At 40.3% G+C, this 19447-nt stretch overlaps 1 protein-coding gene across 3 annotated transcripts in view; it reads right to left on the bottom strand.

The window, feature by feature from the left end:
• Positions 1-19447, bottom strand: part of gpat2 (glycerol-3-phosphate acyltransferase 2, mitochondrial) — a 253000-nt gene that overhangs the window by 7604 nt on the left and 225949 nt on the right. For all 3 annotated transcript variants that reach the window (XM_034238034.1, XM_034238019.1, XM_034238027.1), the window contains exons 4-20: positions 18755-18865; positions 18200-18270; positions 17984-18094; positions 17430-17552; positions 15012-15111; positions 13085-13218; positions 12861-12954; positions 10490-10669; positions 9560-9658; positions 8323-8405; positions 6191-6321; positions 5854-5924; positions 5439-5599; positions 5194-5297; positions 3111-3295; positions 2068-2145; positions 1089-1217 (exon numbers count right to left, since the gene is read on the bottom strand). In XM_034238034.1, the coding sequence (XP_034093925.1) occupies positions 1089-1217; positions 2068-2145; positions 3111-3295; positions 5194-5297; positions 5439-5599; positions 5854-5924; positions 6191-6321; positions 8323-8405; positions 9560-9658; positions 10490-10669; positions 12861-12954; positions 13085-13218; positions 15012-15111; positions 17430-17552; positions 17984-18094; positions 18200-18270; positions 18755-18865 (1965 nt within the window). The remainder of the gene's footprint in view (positions 1-1088; positions 1218-2067; positions 2146-3110; positions 3296-5193; positions 5298-5438; positions 5600-5853; positions 5925-6190; positions 6322-8322; positions 8406-9559; positions 9659-10489; positions 10670-12860; positions 12955-13084; positions 13219-15011; positions 15112-17429; positions 17553-17983; positions 18095-18199; positions 18271-18754; positions 18866-19447) is intronic.

The following is a 19447-nucleotide window of genomic DNA, read 5'->3' as shown; positions in this document are numbered from 1 at the left end:
ACATCAAGGTTTTAACAATTTATTGCAGGAAAAAGCCTTTTCAGTTTGTCCTTGTGACTGTGCTCATTTAATGATCTGGAACATATCTGACCCTCTTCTGATGTAATGCACTCAGAATGTCCTTGCTCTTTTAAAAAGGTGCTATGGGAATAAACATGCATTGTGTTATACAGAGCAGCTGTGTGGAAACATCTGCACGTTTTCCCTTTTAGTTCTTGCTGTAACACTTTGTTACACGGAGTGTCATCATTACGGTTTGTTTAATCGTTAACACTTGAACCTTTGAATGTAAACGTAATATTCCTTTTGTTGCATTTTGACATGCTGAACATATTACCCGTAAGCTGTGCATGTCTCTGCATGTCCCTGTGCTTTGATTGCAGCTCTCTTGTTGCAGCGGCTCTTGAGGCGCCTCAAAGTCCCTTTGCAGGGTTTGTGAACGACACACCTGAACCTTTGCTCTGACTGTTTGGTCCCTTTGGAAGTTGGTTAGCTCCCTTGTGTTGCTTTGAAAAGCACATGATAGACAGGCTTCTTTTTTAACGATGAGACTTTCTGCTACTTGTTATTCAAGTTAGGTGACTCAGCTGTGCTTTTGTAATGGAGATGTAGCTACTTCAAAGTTATTTTTCATGTGGCGTTTCTGGTAATGGGACATTTTTCCTTTTATATAACCTAGGGCAGTGTTTCTCAAACTTTTTCATACCAAGGACCACTTAACCAATAAAAAAACACTCGCGGACCACCTAACTCCACAAATATCCAAAATCACATTTTTCTAGAACAGATTACAAATCGCCTGAAAATGGTACAAACAGGGGGCAACATGTGTGATGAAGGTGTTGCGCTGGGCTATATCATACCATCGAAAGTGAATCTTAAGCTCAAGATATTCCCACGAGAGTGCGGAAAACTCAAATTAATTAATTAATTTCAAATGTGAAATTGTACCAATATACTCACGGACCACTAGGGGGCGCTCACGGACCACCCGTGGTCCGCGGACCACACTTTGAGAAGCACTGACCTAGGGTGATTCCCTAAGGCATTTGAGGTAGGCAGAGGAGCTCAGCAACACTCTTCCGTACCTTGTAGGAGCGCAGCTCCATCTCCTCCACGTCACAGTCAGAGTCGCTGTGGTACATGTCGTCAGAGGTCGTCCAGCTCAGAGCGTTGTCCCTCTTCAAGAAATCACAGATGGGGAAGTCTCTGGGAATCTACATCGGATTGAGAAAGAAACAGACAGCAGCATGTCAGACTATAGCTCTTCTGGTCTGATGCCATCACAATCTCCAAACCCATCGAATATCAAACTGAAAATGATATAGTCTTTTGGAGAAAACGGAATATTATGATTTCCTTTTTTGTGCGCCGGTCATCGTTCATAGTTTGATAAGCAACTTGAGACGCGAGACAAGAGTGAGAGTATATACGATGTCTGAGACCCTATTGTTCTATGTTTTAATGGATGTTTTGTTACAAAATTAAAACTAAATCGTCTAAAGCCAATGGGTTCTCACTTCTCACATGCATACAGTATGCAGAACCATTTTTTTTTTAGAGGTTAGGCTATCTGTAAGTGAAATGATTTAGGTTTTTAGTCTTGTGTGGTTGAGCTGCACTGATGATGCCTTAGTATTTATTGCTCAGTCTTGTGCTTTTTAAATGTATAATTCATTTTGTTACAAAAATAAACAATCAGGTCGGAATTTTACACAATAGACTTGTAAAAAAGATGTATATGTACTCTTTTTGCAATTTATTCATTTTTATCATTAACTGCCTGGAGCTGATTTCATTGAACTTTGGTTATAGGCCTATCCCTATATATTGTCAGTATTATTCAACTTAACAAGATGGAAATACGTTGTTTCTTTATGGTAAACAACCAGCATTATCTTTCATTTTGAGTTGTGTTTCTGACCACATCATGACCAATATCTACTGTTCTTCAGCTCCGATTACTTTTTGGCACCCACACTATGTTCACCAGCTACTCTCTAACGGTGTGACTGTCAGTCGCTGCAGGCCATGTGGCGGACAGCCAGCACATCGTGATGATCTTACCTCCTCGATGATCAGGATGCCACAGCGCACCAGACTGTCGACGGTATCCAGAGCAAAACTCTGCGAAGACTGACACGGCTGGAGAGAGAGAAAGAGAGAGAAAGATAATTTACTATCACTAAGATACATAAACCTAATTTGCTCATGACGATATTTTCAAAGTCAACCTAGAAAAGAAAAACATATGAAATGTAACCATAATTTGATAATCTAAAAAAACGGGTATTTCACCACGGACCATTAAACATCTAACCACCATCTGTTTTTGTAAATTCTTTCACATTACTTGTAGAAATTTTTTGTCTGGGCTTTAACATTCCAATACAAATAATCTTTACATCACAGTACAGAGTCATCTTATTCATCTCAATAAGGAATACATGGCTAAATCCTTACTTGACCCAAAATAAATTTGGGAAGTTGACGAGAAAAGTTTTTTTTTTTTATTCAGAGAGAGAAAGAGACAGAGAGAAAGAGAGAGAGAAACTCCCTAATATAAACTGGTCAGCTGAAAACAATAAATACAAAGGCATCATCAGTGCAGCTCAATCAAACCATTGAAACAAAGAAGAGAGATAAAGATAAGAAGATAAATGTGAAGAAAGGTTAGAGAAACAAACAGCTTCAGCCCGTCGCATCTCTCTGAAGTTCAGCTGACAGAGAGCACGAGTTGAGTCATAAAGACGGAGCAGAGATCAGAGGAGGACAATGAAGGATGGCCGGCAGGAAGATAATACTGGGAGCGATACTTCTCGTAGAATAATGGGGTGAGAAACATAGCTGAGAGCAGGAGAGACAAGAAAGTGCAGCTGCCTAACTGAGAACTGAGCTAACAGAGAAATGAAAAGTACTTCTGGCTCGGATTCGGAGCCCTTTAAGTCAGTCTGATGGAGCACGTACACACAGATATACACACACACACAATTTAAAACCTCTCTGCCTGAGATAGAGGCAGCAGAGCAGGATGAATGGCTATTCAGCTCCATTAAACATCCATTGAATGAGACACACTGGGTGTTTGTGTGACATGAATTCATACTCACTGGCAGGAAGCCCGGAGGCAGGAGGTGTGAGAGCTGCAGGGCTCTCTCCGTCAGCTCCGACTCGCAGAGCAGCACATCGCACTTCATGTCACCGCTGACCTGCTCTCCGTCCACACCGTCACTCCTCACTCTGCTGCTGACGCCGCTGCACACCACCTCACACAGCATGGCTGACACCACACACGCTAACACACACACACATAAACATTTGATTATTTGCTCTAATCATTCATACACACTGTGAGAGTTCGAGTGTTTGATATCATATTTTAATAAGATCAAGGGTTTCCGTATTTATCCCCATTATCCTGCTTTCATGTGCCGGTGGGAAAGTCTCAACATCACAGATTGTTTGTGTCCATAATGAGGTCACAGATTCCTTACAAAATAGAAACCTAGAAAACAAATAGTGAACACAAACCATGATGGAAGAGTTTTGAGTTTTAGTTTTCTTATAGTAGAACCTACATTTGCTACAATATTACCAGAGGCCATAAGTAAAAGTAATACAAAAATGTACTCAGGGGAAAAATACAATCAGCTGCTACACTAAAGAAATTCACTATTTAATGCATAAATTATTCAAATATAATAATATATGTGACTAGGAAATGCTAATACTTTAACTTGTAAGTAACTTGAGTATGTTTTGCACAGTCAAAACATACTCAAGACTTTTAATAAGTAAAATATCCAAACATCTTCCACTACTGGGTATCAAAAAATAATAATATATATCTGAGAACTTATTTTTACCTTCTGATGTAAGCATGTATTTATCTGTAACAAAGAGGCTTTCAGAGCCCACTGCCCACCAGCTTCACTTCCGGTAGAAGTCATGCAGGAACAATGAGTCATAAAGGTTTCAAAAAGCCCATATTATCTTTTTAAATCCAGCTAAAACGGGTCTACAGCATCTGTGGCCCCAGTCTCTCTGTTAGCATCTAGAAAGAAACAGTACAGTGTATTTATACAGAGAGCTCATAGCTCATGCATGAGCTGATACAACTCTTCTAGCACTTCTGGGGCTTCCTGCCATTTGATTATTATCATATATCTCTCGTACAAAGTATGCAGTTTCCAACCCAGTCGCCAAATAAGAGAGCCAAAAGTAAGAGATTCTGAAAAAAAATAAAATATATTATGTTCAGTGTTTTTCAATTTCTTGCTTTCAGCACTGTCTGCATTTGGCAGCTACAGTATGGTTAAGACGTGTGAAAGATTGTGTTATGGAAAATGAACTGTTATTAGGGTTTAGGTAACTTAGAGTAACAAAAATCCCTTGGTTAATGTAGGGATAAATACTGTCTTGACTCAGGAACACTTCAGCAAGGCAACTTCTATATACCCAGTAGGAGACTTTAAGTTGGTAAAGAATATTATTTTCAGGTAGGTCTTTTCAGGATTAAGATGCAAAATAGACCCGAGGACAAAGTAAACTCAGCTGCTGGGTTATTAGTAACACTTTAATGATATTAGTTCCAATACAAAACAGTCCTGCTTTATTTTTTGAGTACAAACTAACTTTAAATGAAAGGAGGAGTTTTCAAAAGTGTACTGTAAATGTAACCTTGAAAATGCCTGGTTTGAGTTAATCCAAGTCTTTTAGTCAAAGAAAGGTTTCTTATTATTCTGATGAATAATGTCCTGCCTATTTCCCCTATTAAAGGTGTAGCATTGAAATATATCATCTATACATGTCACACATATGACACAACAGGAAATCAGGATACAATATCATACAATCCTTTACAGAAGAAACAGAAACCAACCAGAGAGCTGCACTGCCTTCTTTACATTTTTTTTTTTTTTAACGGATTAAAATGATGAAATGAGCTGCTGCATGTGAAGTGCTGCTCTGCCACTGCTCAATGCTTAACATGCCTTCAAAATGTGGAAAATTAGCTACTTTAAAATGTCCTGTTTCAAACAGATTTTCCATACTGACATGCCAACAGACCGAGCCAAGGCCTCCTACGGAAAATAAGTTTGCTGTGGAACACAAGGTCGCAACATGGTATACAAGCTTAAATGTTAGGGCTACTGTCAGCTACACAGATTACAAGCATGCAAACTCACTCACCGCCAACAGCTTCCAAAATAAAGCTGTGTGTGACAATCTGGGCGTGGAGAGAAAGGTGAAGTGTTGCAGCAAGAGAAGGACGGGGCACAATGAAAGGGTCTTCCCTGCAGCGAGGCACACAAGGACAGTAATGGAGACAGAGGTTTCACACAAAGGGAAATTTGATTTTTGATAAGCAACACAAGTTTGTTCCACAGCCCTTATCGGTAATCTTTGTTTATCTTTTTGATAGACAGAAAACCAACCGAGACGGCACTGCAGCTATGGTGAGATGAGGGGCGAGCAGAGAGAGGGAAGAGCGGACAACCTCCTTCAAACTCCCCCCGAAACCCACGTCCTTGTTTCTGAACAAGAGTTCCTCTGTGAGCCAGGCCACATCCCGACACAGGGCAGAGGCACTCACACCCTGCGGAGGAAAAGGAAGGAGAAGTTTTGTTCCAAAATAAGTCGGGGCATTAACCATCTGGTGACGTTAGTTGGGGACTGGTGACGCAGAAAATCACTGTCACACTCTAATAAAGTTGCACGGAAACCAATTTTGTTTATGAGCCTTTTGGAGTGTTGAAGGATCTTTAGAGGGGCAGAGGCGGGTTTTAAGTCTGACAGCACCAGGGGGAAAATTATTTAGCAAACACATCAACACAGGGGTGATGCATGTACCTTGTGGTGTCTGTACAGCAAAAGACTGGACACCAGACCGGTGGACATCACAGCCGAGCAGGAGGCTGCAGCTAGAGAGAAAACACACACACACACACACACACACACACACACACACACACACACACACACACACACACACACACACACACACACACACACACACACACACACACACACACACACACACACACACACGCACACACACACACGCACACACACACACGCACACACACACACACACACACACACACACACAGATTTACATACCATCAAAACAAAAGCTTATTAAGATGTGTTTACAAGAGTCAGCAGGGGAACATAATCCTGGACCTACAGAAGAGGAGGTGGAGGATGACGGCGGTGCTCAGGTCTCTCTCCGGATCAGCTGGCTCTTTGAGTTCAGACGCATAATGAGGAGAAGGAAGAAGCCATGACATCCTCCTCCGCCCAAACACACTGTCAGTTCTTGAATAAAACATGATTGAAGGAAAAAACATGTCAGGAATAATTTACAGAAATGTTATGGTCATTCCAACTGACTGACTCTCTTTAAGTCAAACAGTTTATGGTTAGCATTTATTAACGTTACCTCTGTATTAGCTCAAGCTCCCACAATGCTCAAGAGTTAGATTATAGCTAATAAATGGATGGATGCCTGAATATATTACTCCTCTATAGTTGCTTTCATTGTTAGTGGGGGAGTAATACTAGGTTGGATTCAAGTGCAGTTTTAGCCTCACAGATTTCTCTGTTTACACCGTATCAGAGCTGTAGAAGTTACTTCTGATAAAAACCAAACATGCTGACATGAGATGTTTTATGTTGTACAGAAGCCACAGGAAATGCCACTTAGGTTTTCGCAATCATGTATCAACAATGTGTCCAAAAGGGAAACGTGGTTATCATCTCGTTTATCAGTTTCAATTATTGCTGGTAGTGCTGGAACGAGGAGGTGCAGCTGCAGCGAGCTGATGGAGGAAGAGCTGCACACCGCCAACTCCTCAGAAAGAGAACCAACCTAACTGTGTCCTGCTGTGGTGTGGAAGACTACTAGCCACTACACATGATGAGTGTTATTGAGTTTGTTTATTCAAACTGTTTGTTGTTTGGCTGCAGATAAGCTGTATTTCTATAATAAACCCTTTTAGCTGATACCACAGTATTCACAACTGTGGCAAAATAAACCAGGATGGAAATGTGGAGGATTACAACTAAAAAGAAAGATAACACATTGGTAAATTAAAGACATCCACAGTTGGCCTTGTGCCATCAGAATGTGTTGCAGCAAATTAGATTAATTGTCAAGGGAGTTGCATAACAAATGAAGTCGTAATCAAGGATAATAATTATTTGCTCCAGCTGAAAAATCGAAAGACATAATTTAATTTTATAACAACGACATTTTCAGTGATGATCAGTTCATTCTTATACGCCATTTGTGGCTAAGTAGAAACGGAAATGAGCTGTTTTTCCAGTAAACTCTTAATGGCCATTATGAGAGCTCAGCAGAAGACAGGATATTTCAGAGGAGTAAAAAGATGAGTGGGTATAATAAAGCTGTAGACTAACACACATAAAACAGCAGCTACATCATTCAAAAATGGAGGTGTGTGCAATACACTTCATGAACTGCTTAGCTGGAGGGATATGAGCATGATATTTATGCATCTCAGCATTGTATGTGCGAACGAGATATACAGTAATGTATGCGAGAGAGCGGTCACATCTGGCTCTGCTAGTACACAATTCCAACAGATCGTAAGATTTTTCATTTCAACAAATATATAAACTGTAGGTGTGTACTCCTCTGGATATTAAGTGTTTCTATGTGAGGAATTGTCTTTACGACAGCCCTCCCATTCCCTGCATTTTTATACATGAAAATACAAAAGAGGCTTCAAACGAGGAGTCTTCCACAGCCAAGCAGAATGCGTCATCCTGGCAGAGACACAGTGTTGAGTACCAGAGTATGATAATGATGTAGGGATACACAAAGAACTAAAACTGCTCACATGCTGATAACAATCCAATTTAACTATCACTCTCCAACTCATCTCATCTATCACTTGCCATCTATTTCACTCCTGCTGGTTTTTGTTTTGCATCCCGCCCTCTCAGAGGAATTAAACACATAAATGGAGAAGCCACTTTGCTTGTCAGAAGCCAAGCAGAGATTGAGCTTTATTTTTTTCTATCCGTTATCTTTTTCACTGGCAGACTGTAATGTTGATGGTAATTGGACTGAGTCTAAGAGGATGAAAACTCTCATCAGAGCTTGCATCTTGTCTGTGCCAGATTCAAGGTTTAGAGGAAAGTTGAATCTTAAAAGTTGGGGAGAAAGTAACTTTTAGATTTTCTAGATGTTAGATAATACCCAAACCAAATCCTTACTCCATTGTGGTTTGTCTGTGTACAGTATAAACACTCGCCGCTGCGTTTCGGTATGTACACAGGTGGTGTGATTACCTGTTGTTGAGGATAACCGGCAGCAACAGGTCCTGTAGAGGGAGCCATTCATCTACTCTGCACCTCCCTGACTCGCACATCTCCTACACACACACACACACACACACACACACACACACACACACACACACACACACACACACACACACACACACACACACACACACACACACACACACACACACACACACACACACACACACACACACACACACACACACACACACACACACACACACACACACACACACACACACACACACTCTAAATCATTACATAGTGATGATTTGTTAAACCAAGTGTAAAAATTAGATTACATTTGATGTTTTATTGCTGCCACCTATTCCTCTGTTATTATTGCCATGTGAGAAACCTTCCTTCCAACCCAGTTTATTAGGTTCATTATTACAACACAGATTATATTACCCAGAGGTGTGTTGTTTCAACTTATTATTATTATTTTGGAACTTGCAGTTTGTATTGCTTTTGAATTATGTTGAATTTAGCTGAAAGACATTTCTGATCCTGTTCCTGGAAAGTCTAACTAGGCTCCACAACTGGGAGTACATTCTGGCTCTGATCAAACACACTGTGGCCAACAGCGAAGCTCCCAAACCATGCCTGAAATTCATTCTTATGGACAATATCCTTTTAGCTTTTATGATCCACGCCGCTGGAACTGTCTGCTGTCCCAATGCCAAATTACCTGCCTCTGCCAACAGGATAAATAAAAAACGAATAGCTCTAATCATGACAGTCAAAATTGTAAACTCAAGTAAATAATGAGGTCCGGAAATATAACAGTAATTTTCGGGAAGTTGGCTCAAACTGTAAGAATCAAGGATATTTACAATCACCTTGACATTCCTACTGTATAATTGAATGCCTTTTCTATCATTAAAGTCAAGATAAAGTTAATTTATATGGGTAAGCTAAGTTAATGAGTCCAGCTTCGCGGTGAGTGTAGGCTTATTCTTTGCCTGTCCAAACCCCAGAAGAAGCCTCAAGATGGTAATTATAGAGACAGAAAAATATCACAAACATTGTTTTTAGGATTAGTTTTTACCATACTTTAGGAAGGCAAAAACTCAAGCCCAATCTAAATCTTTTTCCCCGAGATGATATGTCAAATGCAGAAATGTATAGATTTTAAAGGGTTTTCCAGCAAAAATGGGATTGGAACATTTTCTGTAAATGATAAGCAAGTCTTGAATGATATATGCTCTCTGCTCTGCACCTTGAGAGAAAAAGGCTGGGCGAGGTCGATCCTCACAATTCCTTCTGGTCTCCTCCAGAGGAGAGAGCACAGCCAGTGCAACACAGAGCTGAGGCCAACCTGTGAGGACATGTAACACACACAGTCTTCAGAGAGATATGAACAGAGAGTTAGCGTTGAATCTTAATGAGACGTGCCTTGAGGAGGGACATTACAGCAGCAATAGCACTAATGAGCAGGATCAACGAGGAGCACTAAGATCAATAGTGTTGTTGCTAGTACAGTTTGAATGACAGAACAAAATGGTTAGTGGACGACCTTATCATAGCAATTAACTAAAAGCAACACCCGCTCTGGAGTATCTTCTTTAAGTGAAAAGAACAGACTGCAAGACTAATGGAGACTATAAAAATCACAATTGCCATTAAAAAGGGAAGAAATGCACACATTAACTTTAGTGTTTTTGAGCTTCAAGCAGTGATTGTGGAACAACATGGTCGCTCCAAAGCGGAATTGTTGTACGTCATTGCTCAGAGCATTTCATCAACACTGAACTCAATTTCGGGTGATTTTTACACCACATGAATGCAGCACAAACATGAATATGCAGTGATAACAACAATGGATCACAAATTGTGTATCCCTCGCGTGATTAGGATCAGCTCCAAAATGTAATCGGATCTTTCCTTGATTCCTTGTCCAAAAACTATTTGAGGAATAAGCATGCTCTTAATTTTACAACTTCGTGCAATGAAGACAGGTGGTTTAATGTTTCCATGGATTTAGTGAGTTACACTGTAGGCTACAACTTGTACAAGTTGACACACCTCACAGTTTTAATACCTCTGCTCTTAAACCAACCTGTTCACTTGCTCCTGATGACATAACCCAGGGATCTCATTAGGTCGTGTTTGTGTGTGCTTGCAAGTATGTGTGTTTACATGCACCAACCTGTGTGTTGCTCTTTGGCACACAGTCATAGGAGATGCCCACAGGTACCAGACTGACATCGGGGACAGATCCTTCTTTGATGACTTGTCTGATGGAAGCCAGCCACTGGCCGCCCCGGCCAGACTCCGGTGCCACGCCGAAACTTAGGGCCTGACCCTCCTGTAGCAGCTCACGTACCAGCTGAGGAGAGATGGTGGCAGAGACTAAGGTCGGAACGGTCTTCGCAGTAGGGGAGCAGTTCACATAAAAAATCCTGTCATGCATTTATTAAATATACATGAGCAATTTATCAAACTAGACCTTTGAGGGAATACAAAAGGCAGGAAAACAAAGTGAGGAGGGCGGCAGAGGGAGGAAAAGTCAAAATGCATCAAGCAGCCAGAATAAAGAGCTGATTAAAAAAACTGTGGGGGACACTTCATGACATTTCAGAGATACTTTCCCCTGCTCCAAGAACTGTTTTCACCTTACAGACAAGGACAATTCAATTACCATTGAGAAGCAGCTAAGCAGGCCTGCACTCAATAAACAATAACAGTCTTTTAACATAATAATAAACCAAAATACACAAGCCTGCTTCCACATGCACAGCCAATATACTTACTCACATAAACGATCTATGAAAAACGGCTTGCTGCGCCACGCATAAACAACCTGTTTATGTTCCACTGTGGCTGTAGCCTGGATGATTAATGCCTAACGGAACCGTTTTATTGAGCTGTATAGCAAAATATTGATCTTAATAAAGCAGGCAAATTAAATCGTCTTTAGGGAAACTAAAACAAAGCGCAAAAGATCTACCTTGGACAGAATGATGAATAAGTGTTGATCATTGATAACAAGTCTAGTAAACAGCACAGCATTAGAAAGAAGAGTACAAAGATGGTAGTGAAGGAAAGTGTGATAGACGCAGGAGAGATAGGAGGGAGTCCTTATTACAGACCACATCAATCTTTAAAATATGGCCAAAACACATAAATTACCGTCTCATAAAAATAGACGCAACCTGCTCAGACCTGCCAAGCTCACACAATCAAACCAAACACAATTCTTCTGCTTCCTCCGCCCTCTTCCTCATTGCTTTTTCAATCCAACCAACTGCAATCTCTGTAGCAAAACTCAAGCGCCTTGGTAATTTTGAGGATGAATAGAGAGTGTGATGAGTACGGGGGAATGAGGGAGAAGGCTGAAGAGACAGGTTTCTGATTGAGGGGCTGCCTGTGATAACACTTCACCACGGAGTGCAATGAAATGTGTGTGTTCGTGTGTGCATGTGAGTGTGTATGAATTGAACCAAAATGCATAAACGCTAAACAGCCAAATTAGAAGGACAGATATCTTACCCTGCAATTTCATATAATTACCTGCTGTTAAGTGAAGGATTTTTCAGCGAAATGCTTTAGCAACATGTTATTTGTTTCGTGGACCGGTGCTTTTTTCCAATTTAGTAGTAAACAGACTGTTTTTGGGTTCACATATGCAGCATATGACGTACTGCTCAATTGTCAGGATGGAGAGGTTAGTAGGTAGGTGTTTTATCATTAGTGACTCTCAGAAAAGGGTTCACGAAACGTAAATTAGCTTTTCAGTTTTGAAGTGAGCATTTGAATGTGTAAACAGTTGTTTAAAGACTTCTGTGAATCAAAAGTAGGAGAGATATTGCATTTAAATACATTTGATATTAAACAGGCAATCCTCAAAGTCATCCCGCTTGAAGGTACAGGCTAAATTAGCTTCATGTAGCTTCTGCAAATGCGTCTTGCATTGGCAGTGATACCTTCAAATAAAACTCAGATTTGTAGTCATGCTACTGGTGTTACTCTATAGACGGACATGTTGGTGTCAGTTTTTTGGGTCACCAATTTGGACCAGACTAAATGATATCAGTGACTATTAGCTAACCGTTACATTTGGTTCTGAACTGAATTGATCCTCTGACCTTTTAATTGAGTGCCACTTTAAGGTTGACATTTGTGGTTTTGTGTGAAATATCTCAACTAGTTGATTTATTGGAATAATAATATGCACAGATGATGACCTAAGGATAATTCAGTTTAACTTTGAACCCCATTACTTTTTTTACCCATTTTGGTTTTAATTTGTGGGAAACTCTAGTCGACAACTGCCAAACTCACGCAACAGAATATTCCAGCAGCTAAATCCGCAGGTTAGCATTCAGCTCATAGCGCCTCTGTGCCTTAGTTCAGACTCTCTGAGCTACTTGTATGTCTGTTGAATCCTTATCTTGTTCAAATCTTGTTGAGCAAACGTTTGTGTTTAGGCGTCCACTGCTGACTCAGAACTTCTTTATAATTCTGGCTATTGCCACATCCAACCTCATTTTAAAACCATCACAACAACATAGACTTACAGAGGTCATGACGGGGGCGTGCAGTCTGTCAGTCTCAGCATCCTCCTTCGTCAGTGCAGGTGGTACGAGGACACCGACTTTCTGCAGGATTGATCTATAGGACAAACAGAGTGCTGTGAATAACAATGTTTCATTCCTAATCTTGTGTCTGCAAGCTTTATTTGTGGTGGAAGATACTTTTTACCTTTATGCTTCTCTGCGAGTTTATGTGTGTATGAGTGTACCTTATGAAGGAGCTGGTAATGTGGAGCGGGAAAACAATGTATGGCACTCTGAGGCTGTGACAGAAGAGCACCAGAGGGATGAGAGCACAGTCCATGACGCTCTGATGTGAATACACATAAACCAGCACCGTTCCCTGAGTTACAGAGGAGAAGCAGCTTTAGTCAAACAGGAGCCTTCACATTGTCATTCATCATGGAAAACAACTGTGTTGTGCAGAGGTGACGCCTGGATTAGAGCTTTTCTGTGGCCTCATATTCAATCAATATTATAATCTAGCTCCACAAGCTTCAGATGACATCAGGAGAATGCAATGCCAAGAAAACATATTGAAAAAGTTGAAACCAACAGGCATACAAAATGTAATTAAGTTTTAAACTTTAATAATTAAGAAAGATGCCGACTGTTAAACAACTGAACTGCTGAAACAATTTCATAACATTCATCTGCTACTTAGTCATTATTTATCTATTATCTAATATATCATTCCAATAACTTGTATATAGACTCGTATTGCACTGTTCCACTTTCTTTTTTCCCCCCACTTTTAAAAAAAACTATTTTTCTTTTTGTATTACTTTTAATATAGTATATTTTAATATTGTTTTAATATTGTCTGCTTATCTGTATTATTGTGTTGCATTGTTGGAGAAGCCTGTGACCTAAGATTTTCAACGACATAATTACTCTGTAGCTATGTTAGTTTGACAATAAACCTTGAACCTTGACAGAGATTAAGGTTATACAGCTCTGGAAAAAAATAGGAGACCACTGCAAAATTAAAGGTGTCTCTGGTTTGACTATTTATAGATACATGTTTGAGTAAAATTAATGTTTTTCTTACTTTATTCTATAAACTACTGACAACATTTCTCTGTGTTGGAATTCAATGGAATGCTGCCATTCATGTAGAGATTGAGATTTAAGAACAGTGACAGTATGTACTGTAGAGTGACAGCATACCCTGTTCCAAGGGCAGCACCAGCTCTATCATTTTGTATATTATGTGGCCCTTTTTTCTTTTAGAAGCATTTATTTTTTTCCATTAGAAACATGGAAATGAAGAGCAACTATGACAAACTCATTTATACTGTACATCGAGTGAAATGAAAGCAGACAGATAAAAGGGATTATGCTTTTGTCGATATTGTGGCACTACAGAAATAGGGTTTGCAAAAAACATGCAAGTATTCAGTATCTCACATGAAGTAGTTCTCTTTACCCTCAAGTATGTGTGAATTAAACATGAGAACATACTGGCAGAATCAGTTGGATAACAAAATCTAAAATCCATTTGCCAAGACACTATTCAAATTGAGTAAATAACAAAAAAAATGCACCATATTCCACAAAATGAAAGTCCTTGTGGATTTGCCTTCATTTACGTAATACACTGCATTTCAGTGAGGTTGAAATCAAAGATATAGTTCACTGGATTCATTTATTTCCATCGTGAACCTCTCCAACAGCAGCCCTGACTTATTACCTATAATTATTCAGTCAACCATGTAGAGTTGTGTAGTATAAGGTGCAAGAAAAGGATAACAGTATAAAAACTATAATAAGTACTTTTCAAGTACTTGAAAATGAACATTTAATTATTTTTACAGACTTTAAAAAAGTAAATTTACTTCACTAAAAAATATGATAATTTGGTTTTATCTTCAATTGATTTTTAGGAGATGTGTGTACACACAGGGCTGTAGATGTTAACAATGTCATTAAACGGCTGAGCATATCCTGAGTGTGGATGTGTCGCGAGCCAAAACATCATATTAGTGGCAGTAAAGGCAGAGTGGGCTTTTAATGTTTTGTGGGACGAGTTGACACCCTTTGAGCTATACATTTATGGACATTTAATCTTCTCTGAATATTAAAGTTAGCACATTGCGTCGGCATATGCATGTGTGGGTTTATGGATACTTGCACCTCTTGTGAAGCTCTGTGCAAAGCCGGCAGATGGTTGAGGTTAACTTGAATACTGCCAAACACGGAAGAAAACATCTTCAGCAGCACCCAGCTCAGGAATCTAGCCAGGAGACGATAGTGGGTGGAGAGATGTATAGAAAATAAAGGGTACAAAAATTAATGACTTGAGATAAGAAGGAGAGGGGAACAATGTACATAAGGAATAATAACCGGATAGAGATAGAGGCTAGATAGAAATCCGCCTATCACGTGATGTCGAGCAAAAGGGAGCTTTAGCAAAGAAAGTGAGGATTGAGTTAAGTGTGGCAACATGTAAACAAGATAGATGGGAGTGAGACAACTAGGGGATAAGAAGGATAAGGATGAGAAAGAAACTGATGACATGGGAAAAAGCAAAATGGAAAACGATAAAGAGGAGTGTGTGAGGGTGAGGGCAATGAATAGAGATGACGCCGAAGCTGTAAATGAGGGAGAGAAAGAGACGAGAACAAATAGAGTGCAGGGCAGATTATGAACAGAGATTTCAAAGACTAAACAAAAGCCTTAAAAGTATTTTAAGGAAAATTCCATGAGTTTTCAAACCATTTCTCCAGACATTTGCAGAACTCAAAGCGACATGGACAGGCTCTTAAGACCTGACAGAACCCTAACACCCAATTTAAAATACAACACATATCTTTTCCCACAGAGCAACCGAAGTGTGTTGCATGTCCTCCACTGCCCATGGACAAGTTTATGCCTCAACAACGGTCAGTCATCTTGAAGAGCAAGTGGCTTACGGCCCGTCTATACAGTGGCGTGCGTTGAAAGCTTCACCATTCACTTTGAATGGGGTGACGTCACTTTTCGCCGAACTGCATTGTGGGAAGTGACGCGGAGCTTTGCTGGCGTGGCTCGCTGCAAAAGTTGAGCAATGTTAAACTTTTGAAGCCTCGGCAGAAGCGTCAGCCAATCGAATCATATGCCAGTACAAGCTCTAGCCAATCAAACCGCTGCTTGTGTGTCAGGGGCGGGAGATGCATGTGATTGGTTGTTGGTAGAGTTTCAGACACGCCCGCCGGCAAGCTTCAACGCACGCCGCTGTGTAGACGGGCCGTTACTGATTGATAGTCAAGCATCAGTATGGAGTTATGAACAATGTTCCATCTGACCAACATGATACTCAGTATATGAACCATTTCAGTTTCTCTTCTAGGCGCCATCAGGTAGCAAAAAGGATGGCATATTGTGCGTCCTCTAATTGATCATCAGTAAAAAATACATCCTGGTATACAGGAGCCTTTTGGTAGAAAAGAAAATCTAATCACTGGGCCTCAATCGGTTGATTGCGTCATCAGTGAAACTAAGCTAAATAAAGAACTCTTTAGAAAACCGATGAGACATTCAAGATAAATCACATTGTTGTTGTATTCTTGAGTAATTTGGAGAATATGGTGTGCTGTTTTTTTTCAAATTGCACAACAGATTGATTCTGAATTTGCTACAGTTGTTGTTCTCACTTCGACTGGCTTCCTCTTCACAGCAACAGCAGCCTATGCCCTTGGGTATTGTAGTACTTTAAGGATAAGGCACACAGTATTCTGTGCTTCTGTTTTCGTGAACAAATCCTGTGAAAAGTCCAAGGCCAAAAGTCCTTCTCTCACAACAGTCCAACTTCTCCAGCCCATTTGTCCCCACTGAAGAGGTAAAGCTTCAGAACATGTCCTGAATACAAACCTCCAATTAAACAGCTGGGGCTCTGTGGTTTTTTACACACATTACTAAAACAGTGAGAATGTATGGCAGCAGGATGGAGTATTAGACCATGTTCACCATAACAAAACAAACCTTGGCTCTCTGAGGTGTTGTATAGCTTTTTGGCAAAAATAGAGGTCTATGGCACAGATGAATACGTTTCATCAGGTTTTGGCAACACAGAAAATACTTGTTAGCATGTGTATTGGTATATTCATGGGATTTGTTGACAAGAAAAATAAGACACATATTGAATGTCACCAGCTTTATCTTTTAAGTTGCAGAACGGAATTTATGGGAAAAACATGATTCTAATAAATGGAATCGCAGGGGCTTCACCTGTAGCGACCAATAGCAGAGGAAGGGAGGATTTTGTTGTTTCAATCTCCATGAAATTGCAGTGTCTTGATGTCTTCAAGTGTTTCTTAAAGCATTTGTTTTCATATTTATTGTTTTTATGCTGCCTTGCTGCAAGGGAATTTCTTCTTGTGGTACAACAAAGAGAATGAATTGTAGAAGAAATCAATTTTTGACTGGAGAATATATGCTATTTATTACTTGTAAGTAAAGGGTTGCATTGTGCAGCTTTAAATCAATACAAGTATGAATTTCATAAATGAACAATTCACAGCAGTCTTTGAACCTTGCCCTTTGACCAACACACATAAAAACACACACACGCACCGTAAGAGGCCAGGGGAGATGCTGGTGTTAATGAGGGGGAGGAATGGTGAGAGGTGGCTGAGCTGCCCCCGGCTGTCACTCCCCTCGGGCGCTTTCTGCTCTGCTGAGAGTGCCTCCTTCACACTGTAATCCATGGTCACAGGACAGCAGGGTTAACACATCACAAAGCCTCTTTTGTGCCACATGCAGACAAACACCCGCCTTCAAGTAAGACAACAACATCCCTGAGTAAAGAGGTTACATAAAGGTTAAACTCAATTACATCTAAGGAGAGAAAACAACAGATACAAGCTGGAAACTCAGTGACAGAGATAGAGAAAGTGTGACGACAGTCCCAAGTTATCCCATTTCCTTTCATTCACCCTGTTAACACCCCATAATGTTCTTCCTTTTCTGTAACTTTGTTTGTGTCTCTTATCTCCCCTCCTTCTTTCTCCATCCCTCGGTTTAGAACTGCAGGGCCCGTTTCATTTGCTGTATCTCTACCTATCATTTATTTACTCTCTTCTGGCATCTCTACTCCTCTCCTCCTCATTCTTTCTCCCCTCAGGTACCTGTTGCTCTGACAGACTCTCTCCAATCGGTTGCTAACAGGACTCGCGTAAACCTTGCACCCACTCACGAACAGCGCGCAGCACACCCTCCGCACCAGCCAGCCTCGATACCTGCGATACAAAACACACAATGCAGAGGCAGAAAGTGTGCATAGGTGAGTGTGTTGGGACTGGAACATTTAATATCTTGTTGGACACTGTAGATGCAATCAATACCTGGTGTGTGTCTCTTTAACACTCAGCAGGTTGTGGAAGCCGAGGAATGAGTTTGGCCCAATCTTCTTGCGCTACGCCATGGCAGAAAAACAAACCAAGGTTACTGGAGGTCAATATCCACCCAGCTCTAAGTCTTCCTATAGATGTACATGCAACTGAAAGATGCCATCTGAATGGGGCAAATCAAATCATCTTTCAGTAACCTAACAAAGCTTAGTGTGACATGTTGGGTCAGTGTGATTTCCTTCAGTCAATTGCATTTTCTGGAATGTGTCAAGATAGAAATCTACCTCTTTTATTTTTGGTTAACTAAAAAATCAAGACTGTCTGTCCGTCCGTCCATGTGTATGTGTGTGTGTGTGTGTGTGCATGTCTTTCGCTTATCCCAATAACCCTACATCAGATTTACTGCACACTTTGCAAGTGTATTGCAGACGAACCAAGACAGTGCTTTGGAGAATTTGGCGAAATTAAGAACATTTCAATTTAATTAAACACATTTTCAAACTTTCCTCAACTCTCTTTCTCTAACATTCTCCCATGCTGCACACTCACCAGACTGTTGGGGGTGCACTGGTGGCAGCACTGGCCAACAGTCGGTCTGAATTTGCCCAGACAAGCAGGAACGATCTTCAGCTTTTTCTTTATTTTCATTTCCCATGACAACTGAGAGGGAAAGAAAAACAAACAAATCAAACGGACAAAGTGACACAATACACAGGTGTTGCAACCACAAGCATTTCAATGTTGAAGGGCCTTAGGTAATGTGCCTATAGCTTTAATTTTACAAACTGAACAGACAATGTTGGCAGTGTAACATGACTGGCACAAGAGGTACCGCTGTTTGCTATTAAACTTTTATGTCACATGACCCTGTTTTAAAAATAAAAATAATGGACAGTAAACTATGTGCAGTAATACGTAGGATCAAGCATGTTTTTACACATTATTTATTTTATAAATGGTTAGCATCTTTGGTGATCCTCTTATTAAAGTAACTTTTTCCAGTGTGTAACAAAGCGCATGTTCATTTTGAAAATATACCTACTACAATCTGTGCATCTAAGAAAAGGGAGTGAAGTAGTCAATATTAGCTATTTACAGACAGTGTGAGCTAAATCACACAAGAAGCCTAATGCATATAAATTATAATCGGGTAGACAACTCGTTTGCATCAGTGTATATGATGCAATTGTGGCATTAAAGTGTGCCAGACCACCAAATGTGGGCTTTTACTGATAAATGTTA

Source organism: Gymnodraco acuticeps, unplaced genomic scaffold (assembly GCF_902827175.1).
Source record: "Gymnodraco acuticeps unplaced genomic scaffold, fGymAcu1.1, whole genome shotgun sequence".
NCBI lineage: Eukaryota > Metazoa > Chordata > Actinopteri > Perciformes > Bathydraconidae > Gymnodraco > Gymnodraco acuticeps.
This window is presented reverse-complemented; position numbering and strand designations above follow the sequence as displayed.